At 36.4% G+C, this 11,603-nt stretch overlaps 1 protein-coding gene across 1 annotated transcript; it reads left to right on the top strand.

Annotated features, from left to right (window-relative positions):
* LOC104105264 (cytokinin riboside 5'-monophosphate phosphoribohydrolase LOG7-like) lies at positions 1-4,612 on the top strand. The gene is made up of 7 exons (XM_009613521.3): positions 1-263; positions 1,141-1,238; positions 2,279-2,309; positions 2,582-2,681; positions 2,788-2,858; positions 3,670-3,813; positions 4,238-4,612. The coding sequence occupies exons 1-7, from the start codon at positions 150-152 to the stop codon at positions 4,337-4,339; spliced, it is 660 nt and encodes a 219-aa protein (XP_009611816.1). The 5' UTR covers positions 1-149; the 3' UTR covers positions 4,340-4,612.
* Positions 4,613-11,603: the final 6,991 nt, after the last annotated feature.

The following is an 11,603-nucleotide window of genomic DNA, read 5'->3' as shown; positions in this document are numbered from 1 at the left end:
TTTGCCTTGTCTGTTCTCATTCATTCCCAAAATCCTTCTTCTTCTGCTGCTGCTTCTTCTTTTCATTCCTTTTGGTCCAACCAATCATTATTCTTATATAAATATATACATATATATAGAGAGAGGGGAGAAATAAGACAAAGAAAAAAATGGAGGAAGAGAGAAGATCGTCAAAGTTTAAGAGGATTTGTGTTTTCTGTGGTAGCAGTTCTGGGAAGAAACCTACATATCAAGACGCTGCGATTGAATTGGGAAAACAACTGGTAAAAAAATCATATTTTTCCCATTCTCTCCTCTTCTTCTTCCAAAAGCAGAAAGTTTGTTCTTTTCATGGACAAAGTCTGTTATCCATGGGTCTTTTTAAATAAGTAGTAGTACTATATTGTTATCAAATGTAAGCTGAAGATGGCTGAAATTACGAACCCATTTCGAGTTTTGAGTTTCTCTTCCTTTTTCTGTCACTAATCTCACAAAATTGTCAACATGGGGTTTTCTATTCATTCTGTTTTATGTTCATATTGATCAGTTTTTCTTTGATTTTTTCTCAAAAAACAGAGCTTTCTTACTTTTGCTTTGGCATGAGAAAGAGAAAGAAATGGGTGTGTGTCTGTAGTGGTGGAGAAAGAATGGAGGAAGAATTGCAAGCTGTAACCTGGCTGTCAGTTGAGCAGCATTCTTGCATGATCTTAGTTTATGGGGTCACTCCTTTAATTTTTTTTTTTTTAAAAAAAAAAAGAAAAGAAGAAGAAGAGTTTCTGCCTTTCGATGAGGAACCAAACGTGCCACCTTGGTATCATGACCCCCTTTCAAGCGTGTTCTCTTCCTTGGGCTAAATTTACCCCAACTCATCCTTTTTCATGATTTTTATGTTTTTTTGGTGGTTTAAATGAAATATGCATAAAATTTCTGATAGAAACATTTGCATGTGGTTTTTTTTTTTGGTGCTAAAAAAGGTATACTTTTGGCACATATGTTCAGCTGATTCTAAGTTTCATGCTTATTTCTTGGTTGTGTTGTGTGTAAATTTTGTGCTAGTAGTAGTAGTAATTTTTGTTTTTTTTGGTTGTTATGATGATGGGCTAGTGAAATGGGTTTCTGACACGTGTTGACGGTTTTGATTTTATCAATGTGTATTTGAAGGTGGAGAGAGGGATTGATTTGGTGTATGGAGGTGGAAGCGTGGGTCTGATGGGTCTTGTTTCTCAGGCAGTTCATGATGGTGGGCGCCATGTTCTAGGGTAATCTCTCTCTCTCTAAAACACACACAGAGAGGAAAAAGATTGTGATGTTTGAATGTGAAGTCTGCAAACACGACCATCATTTTAAACTCGTGTGGGCAGGCGAACTAAATTAAATTATTCCGGATTATAATTTTACCTAGACTAATTTATCCTACTTGTGAGGTCGGATAAAATGATGTCAAGTTTAATGGGATAAGATGAGATATTCGGGATTATGTCTGGACTAAGTTTATTTCATGTTTGGTCTAGATAAATTTATGGTATAAATTTAGTACCATACTTTATCCAATCTTGTCCCCTTACCCCGCTTACCTAACGACCGCTAATGGGGTTCCTGAAAATAATAAAATATTTATTTAATGTTTAGACTTAGACCATGCAAGTTCCTCACTTCTCAATGAAATGTCTTCTTCAAAACTACCCAAAGGCAGACATCATTGGATCAAATGCTGCTTTCTTGATAATTACTGTATTAAAGTAGTGTTTTGCAGTTCCCTTTTTAGGCCTTTTAGCACACAGTAGTAGAAAAGGGTTGTTCTGTTGAAGAAACAAACACTAATCTCCCCTTGTTCCACTGATAGTGAACAGCTTCTTAACACGTGAAAGGTACTCTGCTCTTATGCTTTTATAGTATAATAGTAATCCTCCAAAAGTGTCTTTTGTGGTATGGCCTTGGAGCTTTTTGGGCATTTATCAGTAAATATAAAGAAAATGCAAAAATCCATTTTGGTCCGTGGGAATGTCAGTCACACTGGAACCTCTAGTCAGAAAGCAAATGAAAAAAGGGAGTGTATAAAGTTAGAAGCCTTTTAGGCACTGATTGAAGCATTTCCAAATCTTTATAAAGACAACGTTTGAACTTTGAATTGTGTTCTACTGTAGACAGTTTTCTGGACTTGTGCTTTCTACCTCATATTTTTTTACCCCACAGTGAATATGTGCAGAGCTTTCTTTTTGGGCAAGATAATACTATTGCTTTCATTTTGTCATATTCTTACTATTATTAATCTATGTTTATTGATTTTTGGAACTTGCAGAGTGATTCCAAGGACCCTCATGCCTAGAGAGGTACTACTCATACTAAACTCTGAAATCATAGTATCATCTTTTGTTTTGCAGGATTAATACATGACTTATCAGCTAATTTTTCCCACCAATTTGATTCTTATGAGACATGTTTTCGACTTTAACAATTATATTGACTTCTTGCTCTATATATTCCTGTCATCCAAAAAGTACTTTAGTTTATATATGCACTAAGGAATACTCCATCTGTTTCTCTTTCTTTTCAAGCATTCTTGAGTCATTCATGTCTAAGTATATACTGCATTTGCTAACAGATAACTGGTGAAACGATCGGAGAAGTGAGAGCAGTTTCTGGTATGCATCAAAGAAAAGCTGAAATGGCCAGGCAAGCTGATGCCTTCATTGCCCTCCCCGGTACATGATTAACACTTAAGTCTTTTATCTGAATGTAATTAATGTTTTAGCATGCTGCAAAATCTGATTCTTCATATCCTAATTTCTTGTTTTTCTAAATTTCCAGGTGGTTATGGAACACTTGAAGAACTTCTTGAAGTCATCACATGGGCTCAGCTGGGAATCCACCGTAAACCAGTGAGAAATCTGCACGCCCTTAGTTCATACTACTTTACATGAAACTTTTCATAAGAAACTACTACTTGGAATATAGGCATAATTCTTAAGTAATGGAAATAGGCTTATCAATTGATAGGTGTAGATTGAAAAATTCTTTTCTGTAAGCATATTGTTGCAGCCCTAGTGTCATGCTCATGCCATGGCGCAAAAAATTCTGCAAATTGTGGCGGTGTAAAAGTAATCAAGGTTTTGATGAAAACTTGCTTTGTAACAACGGTCATAGCATGAAAATTATCTCTTTTGACCAAAAAATCATTCGTCCATGCAATCATTCTCTAAAGGGATTTTTTTTTTCTTTTCAACAAATAAGTGTAGTCATTTTCATCTATCTTTGAGAATTTCAACTCCTATATGTCTTTAGTGTTAAATCAGATTGAAAGTTCTTAAACCAAGCAGAAGAAAATCGTCCACATGATCTTGACATTGTATTTCACGTTGTTTCTCAAGATAACTTCTTTTCACATTCTTAAGTACGTACTTTTTTATAAAATAATTAATCTTTCAGCTGGGATTTTTCTTTCAAGTCAACATTCCTTATCAAATAAGAATGAGATTAGGAGAGGTATCGATGCACGTGATACTTAATATTTGGTTCACATGGAAAGATAATACAAGGTCTTTGAGTTCTGATCTCTAATCATGACAAGAAAGAGCTTTATAAAGCCATTAGAAAAAGTGGGAAATCTTAGTCAAAAGAAGGTATTTTTTTTTTGATATTATAAGTAATCTCTTACTAGTAATTTAATAATCTAATGTAATAATAATGCAGGTGGGCCTGTTGAATGTTGAGGGTTTCTATAATTCCTTATTGTCTTTCCTTGATAAGGCCGTGGATGAAGGCTTTATTTCTCCAACAGCACGTCGCATAATCGTGTCTGCTCCGACAGCCCAACAGTTGGTCAGAGAACTTGAGGTAATTAAAGACGGAGTATGTTTTTTCATTTTTCTTCATAGTTTCTAGTAAAATAAATAAGCATTTGTAACATTCTCATTTTTTTCCTAAACTACTCGTTTAGATTTTGAATTTATGTAGTTCAAACTTGCAAAAGGGTTCCACACTTAGAGTTGTTGCCCTTTTCAGTTTTGTTGGTAAAATGGTGTGTCGCACTTGTTAATAAACTTTTCAGATTTGATAAAAGCGTGTCTTAAATATTTATATTGCTTTGATCAAACATGACTTGGAAAAGAAAAAAAAAGCATACCTTTTTTGGTTGATTTGTTCAGCTTTGTTCACTTTAATGTTTCATTTTTTAGTATTCAAAATGGTAGATAAAAGAAAGATTTTAGTGTAGGAATTTGTTCTAACATATTTTTATGTTTTAATCCTCTTCTCACAGGAACATGTACCAGAGACCGACGAAATCTCATCAAAGTTGATCTGGGAGGAAGAAGTTCAAAGATTTAACTACACACCGACTGAATCTGTGGTTCCTACGTAAAATATGCTTCTCTTTGGAATTTAGGAATCTCAGTATATATACGTGATGTTGCCGTAGGTTTTCTCGCAGTAGAAAGTTTTTTTGTGGGGATTGATGTTGATCCAATGCTCTTAGAAATGACTCAGAGTTGCAATATACATATTTTGAAAAAGTAAAAAGAAAAAGGAAGGAAATATTAGTTTTCTTTTTCTTTTTGTGGATCTGTAGTAGCCAGGTCCTGTTTGTTCAAGCATTATGATTTCGTCTATGTTTATTGGTGTGTCCCTTATTCCCTTTTCGGAGAGCCAATGCCTTACTATGAATGTATCACACTAACATGCTTATACAAAAAAAATAAAAATCCAAGACAAGGAAAGGAAAGTTCTCTCTAGTGGTGTTTGTAATCTCGAATAGAAGAAAACAATTGGGAGCATTCTCCGAAATGAACACTGAAATAATAATGAGTTAAAATTGTACTCATTCTATTTCAAATTAGATGAGTTATCTTCCTTTTTAATCTGTTCTAAAATAAATGACATATTTCTAAATTTGAAAATAATTTAACTTTAAACTCTTTATTTTATCCATTTTACCTTTAATGAGAAATTTTTATAATCACACAAATATCATGGTCCCACAAAGCTTTTACCCCTTAAATTTTTAAGACTACAAATTTTAAAGCTTTATCTAATAATACTTTATCGTAGAAATTACAACTTTTTGCATAGAATACGAAAAATATAATTCCTCACTAGACTTTTGAGTGTTGAATATTATTATAAATAAATATCTTTTTTAACTGTCACGACTCAAATCCCACCAAATTGTGATGCCACCTGACATAACCCGCTAGGTGAACCAACAAACATAAAAGACAACTTAAACTGAAGTTCATCAAATAAATAATGAAATAAGAACACGAAATTTAATACAAACTACGCCATGAGCTGGTGTCACAAGTCATAAGTTTATAAAATATAGAATACATTGTTGGTATGAAGAAAATACATTATTTGTTAGAATATACATAAATAAAAATACAAATTCAGACTACCATGAACAAACTGACAGCTAATAACTGAAATGTTGATGTCTTCAATGCTCGCCCTCGAACTCCACAACAACTTAGCTCAAAAATTTGTACAAAGTATAGAAGTGTAGTATGAGTATATCAAACTCATATACTCATTAAGTATCAAGGCTAACCTAAACGAAGTAGTGACGATGTTTAGTAAAAAATTACTCACTTTATAAAACCTATGTCATTCACAAGCATATAAAAAAATAGAGAAAACAACCAAGGAGTAACAAATATAAATAATAAAGTGCACAGTCAAAGTAAAAGATAAGAAGCAATTTTTTCACAAGCAATGTACTGGATCCGCATATAAACAAGATATTTATCAAGAAGCACTTAGTCGAATACTTTTACATGAGCCTAGAATATATATGCATGATAAAGACTCAAAATTTACATCAACTGACACCTTCCAAATGTCCAACAACCTGCTAATAAGTCTCATGCATATATAAAATGTATCGAGTAGCATATGAGAATGATATACCTGAATGTTGCATGTAAAAATACATTAATATGTGTATCTCATGTCAAACAAGAAACCCATTGGTTTCTCCCAACCTGCGCACACATGGCCCAAGGTAACATGAGTAATTACGTGATTCCGAAGGGATGGATCCAATACATGCATCATATCCGAGCATAATAGCTCTACAATCAAACATCAATCCGCATGGAAATACCCATCGTGCTGTTGGTTTATCCCAACCTGCGCACACACAACCCAAGGTAACTTGGGTAATCACGTGACTCCGAAGGGATAGATCCAATCCATGCATCATATCCGAGCATAATAGCTCTACAATCAATCATCAATCCGAAAGGAAATAACTATCGTGTCAATATCCCTCTCATCCTCACCATGCATATATATCAATCCGTACGGAAACACTTATCGTGCCAATATCATAATTATCCTCACCATGCATGTACGTGAGAGACTGACTTGCATGATGCAATACATATGATAAGAAATGCTCGATATGCATGGTGTATGTGTGTGCATAATGTATGACCACAACCATAACATGTAATCCAATATACATTTATCCCATCATGCCCAAATAAACTTTCAAAAGTCTAGACATGACATATAGCATGATTAATACCTGCAATACATATTCAAGTAAAAAAAAGTGAATTTGAGATAGCGGAGGTGGCTCGAATTATTAAAATACTATGATGTTAATATTCTATACCACCCCGGGAAGGCAAATGTTGTGGCTGATGCATTAAGTCGGAAGTCTATGGGAAATCTATGATAGGTGGACGTTTATAAATTGGAGATGACTAAAAACTTATGCCGGTTGGCTAATTTAAGTGTACGATTTCTTGACACCAGTGATGGAGGAGCCATAATTCGAAATGCTACCAAATCCTCACTAAGTAAGGGCACGAAAATTCGATGATCTAGTCTTGATGAAAAAAAGAGAAAGTATTCTCTTTCATAAGAAGCAAGTTTTTGAGCTATCAAAGGACGAAGTCCTTAGATAAAAGGGCCGGTTATGTGTGCCCGATGTCGGGAGACTTCGAGGACAGGTCATGGTGGAGGCTCATCAGACCCCGTATTTTATTCATCTGGGATCAACTAAGATGTATCATGATCTTCGAAATTTATACTGGTGGAACGACATGAAAAAAAACATTGCCGAATATGTCGCCAGATGTCCAAATTGCCAAAAGGTTAAAGTTGAACATCAGAAGCCAGGAGGATTTTTTCAGAATATAGAAATCCCGACATGGAAATGGGAGACATGGACTATGTTACCGGATTACCACATTCTCGCTGAAAGTTTGATTCTATATGGGTTATTGTGGATAGACTCACCAAGTCAACTCATTTCCTACCTGCAAGGACCACCTTTTCGGCCAAAAAATATGCTCAATTATATATCAAGAAAATAGTTCAAATTCATGGGGTTCCAATTTATATAATCTTGGACAGAGGTGCTCAGTTTATGGCCAATTTCCGGAGATCTTTTCAAGAGAGCTTGGGGTACAAGATCAGACTTAGCATAACTTTCCATCCACAAACGAACAGCCAAGCCGAGTGTACCATTTATATGCTCGAGGACATATTTTTAGCTTGTATTTTAGACTTCAAAGGAAGTTGGAAAGATCATCTACCGCTTATCGATTACTGATAGCCCAAAGCAGAGAAAAATCCTACTCGAATGATTTACGTCGAGATTTAGAGTTCATTGTAGGAGATTGGGTATTCTTAAAGGTATCGCATGTGAAAGGCATGATGAGGTTTGGCAAGAAAGGCAAACTCATCCCTGGTATATCGGGCCGTATCGAATTACTCAGATAATCGGTCAAGTGGCTTATCAGCTGGAGTTGCCCCTAGAATTATGAGCAGTGCATCTGGTATTCCAGGTATCCATGCTTCGTAAGTGTTTGGGTGATCCATCCTAAATTACCCCTATTGAAGATATCCAAGTCACAGAGGACCTATCTTTTGAAGAAATTCCGGTAGCTATCCTAGATTGTCAAGTTCGCAAGTTGCGAACAAAAATATGGCTTCAGTTAAGGTACTTTGGAGGAATAACAATATAGAAGAGATAACATGTGAGGCTAAAGAGGATATGAGAGATGATATTGAGGTTACTTTAGCAGGCACAACACAAGGTACCACGAAAGATGATTGGAGAATTTTACAAAAGTGACTACGATTCAACATTCGAGGACTAATGTTCCGAAAGGGCCCAAGGTACCACGAAAGATGATTGGAGAATTTTGTAAAAGTGACTACGATTCAACATTCGAGGACTAATATTCCGAAAGGGGGAATGATGTTACACCCCACACTTTTCCCCACATGTAAAGTTGAAAATTAATAAGGTTTAGCACAACTAATCGGCCGGCGACACGTCATGGGGACAAAGAGGTGATTATATTTCATCAAATTATGCCAGCTGCCCTACCGGGCACGGTGGCCGGTGCAAGGTGGCCTGTTTGGTAAACGGGGCGGTGGAATTTCTAGACTTGATATAAAGAGGTAATACAACTTTCTTCTCTTTCATTCTAGAAGATATCGCCAACTTTAGCTCTAAAATTCTCTTAAACCCCCATTAAGAACTCCTAAACGATTCAAAGTTAAATCAAGAGCGAACCTAGTAGGATTTAGCGTAAAGGATCTTATCATCATCACTGTATCCTCGTCTTCTTGTTATACTAATTTTTGGAGATTCCCTGAAGGATAAGATAATTACCATAGAAGCGTAAGAATTCAGGGAGTATAGTTAATTCCTCAAAAGGGTATGTAAGGCCGTTTTTCCTTCTTAGCATGTCTTTGCGTAAGCGTTTCTTCTGAATAATCCGTATGTGGTAAGACTGAATTGTTCTAAGCCCCTCTTGACAAGTTTTTTCATGTTCTTGTATGTACTATACCGGTGGCATTTTCTTTCCTAGTCTAAGAGTTTATGGATAATATCTTGAGGTTGTGAAATGAAGTCCATTTTTGAGTCTACCTTTGATATCTCTTGTAAATGACCTTGCATTGTACTTTTATATATGTGTGTACCTATTTTGCTTAACCGAGCCCCCGATGAGGCCGGGTGCAAAATGACGTGTTGGGCGATATCACCAAGCCCCTATGAGGCCGGTTATGGGATGATGTGTTATAAGATATTACCTAGTCCTCTTGAGGCTGACTACATAGAGTTCTGTTGAGATCAGGTACTGTTGAGATAGAGTTCATATGAACGCATAAGACATTACCGAGTTCTCTATAAGTTTGGGTACGATATAAGATGATGCCCCAAAGAGTGGCTGAATGATATTATATTATATTTAATGCATAGCCCCAATGAGTGCGGTGCACGCCACCGGTGGCTTGTCTTCAGTGTCCAAGTTGAAGTTATGTATTCATATCTCTTATGATATGCCTTTGGTTTACATACATTATCAGCTTTACACACTCAATACATCTTTCGTACTGACGCCCCTTTATTTTGGGCACTGTGTCTATTCCCAAAGGTACAGATAGACCCGGTGAAGTCCCTCCCTAGTAGGGTGCATGTTTCAGCGGTTGGTTGTCGTACTCCACTTATCCAAAATAGCCGTACAGAATTCAATAGGTACTGAGGTATATGTTCCAGTCATTTCGGGTATGATGGGCCCCTGTTCCGACCAAGTTGTGTATCATAGTACTCCTAGAGACTTACAAACTAGTTACCAGATGTATGTAAATACTGTTATGACTCCGTTGACTATGGAGATACATATATGTATATATGCAATGTTAAGGTTCCTTCCATAGTCAATTATGAACATTTATTAATTTTGGTATCATACTAGGAGGCCTAATCGGCCCAAATTCATAATGAAAGACTTAAGTATGAACTTTAGTTCGCACGGGCCTTTGGGCATCGTGTGCCGGTCGCATCTCCTGAGGTTTGGATGTGACACATAACCTAGCTACATATATACGCTCGTCACCTCGCATATGCATGGCACCTAAATCATGTAACAAATAGAAAATATATCACCTACAGAGAAAATTCTTTCTTATAAGGATAGACAAGAGACTTACCTCCTCCCAGCAAGATTTAATCAACAACAACTGTGTTTCTTTTCAAATCCAATGCCAAACGACTTGAATCTAGTCAAACATTACTCAGATGAGTAGGAATTGAGTAGAAGCTGTAGGAATTGATTTCATATTAAAAAGATTCAATATTTATCTCAAATCAAAAGTCAACGAGGCCCTTGAATCCGAAATTGATCATGCATATAGTGCACCCATTACCCCACGATTCCTGAATATATGATTAGATTCCAAATCTGGGTTCAATTATATAATCAAAACCCCCAAATTACTCTCTTAAGTTCATACCAAAAACTTCAATTTCTACACTTTAAATCCACGTTTTACGGGTTAAATATCCATGTAGATTATTGAAATATAATCACTTATGAGTAGAAGCTATATACCTCTTGCCTTGATTGAAAATCCTTTTGAAAAATCGGCACAATCAAAGTCTAGGGCTCAAAACATGAAAGAATGGGCAACAATCCCGAAATTCCAAACATTTATACTGCATAGGGATTACCCTTCGCGATGGCGATCCAAAGCTACGTCGATCGCATAGAACAAAAACTCTGCTTCCAGAAAACCTCCTACACGATCACAAAATAACACATGCGATCGTGAAAGACAAATGTCTAGCCCTCCGCGAACACGAGACCAATTCTGCGAACGTGATGGCAAACAATCCCCAGCTACCTCATTCTCTTTGCGAATGCGGTCAACTACACGCGAATGATCAGCTCCTCCACACAATGCGATCGCGACTCCGTGACCACGAATGCGATGAACAAAAATTTCCTGCCAACTTCTCGTCTCCGCGATCACGAGACTCAGCTCCGCGATTGCTAAGCACAACCTTGAACCATCACAACAACAACTGCAATACTAAGGAAAATGGGCTGAAACCACCCCGAATGACACCGAGACACCTGGGCTCCCATCCAATCATACCAACAAGTCCGAATACCTTACCAAACTTATCCAAAGACTCGAAACGCCACAAATAACATCAAATCCAAGAATCAACGACAAAAATCCGTCTCTTACTTTGCATTATTTATACTTCGCCGAGCGCGTCCGAATCATACTTAGACATTCTGGATTACAACCAAAATTTGCATACAAGTTCATATAAAACATTAGGAAATATTCAAGGTCTCAAAACCACAATAAGAATCTGATAACACTGAAGTCAACTTCCGATAAAACTTAAGAACTCTTCAATTCTTTAAATTGCCAACTTCGTCAAATGGAGCCAAAACATTCTAGGAACCTCCGAATATTAATACGAACACACATCCAAGTCCAAAATCACTATACAAACCTATTGAATTCATCAAATCATGGATCTGAAGTTGTTTCACAAAAGTTAAATATTGGTCAACTTTTATAACTTAAGCTTTCAAAAATAACAGTGGATGTTCCAAATTCACTCTCAAGCCTCCCCGAAACAAAAGAAATCATACTCGCAAGTTGTAATATATAATATGAAGATCCTAAAGGTCTCAAATCACAGAACAAATTTCTAGAGCTCAAAACGACCAGTCGGGTCATTACATTCTCCCCTACTTAAACTTACATTCATCCTCGTACGTGCCAAAAGTCTTTCTAAAGCTCTCCAGACTGTATAAGCTCATCATACACACACCTATGAGTGATCCCATGTCACCTCA

The sequence above is a fragment of the Nicotiana tomentosiformis genome, chromosome 7, assembly GCF_000390325.3.
Source record: "Nicotiana tomentosiformis chromosome 7, ASM39032v3, whole genome shotgun sequence".
Classification (NCBI taxonomy): domain Eukaryota; kingdom Viridiplantae; phylum Streptophyta; class Magnoliopsida; order Solanales; family Solanaceae; genus Nicotiana; species Nicotiana tomentosiformis.
Note: the sequence above shows the minus strand (reverse complement) of the source record. Positions and strands in the feature narration are given on the sequence as shown.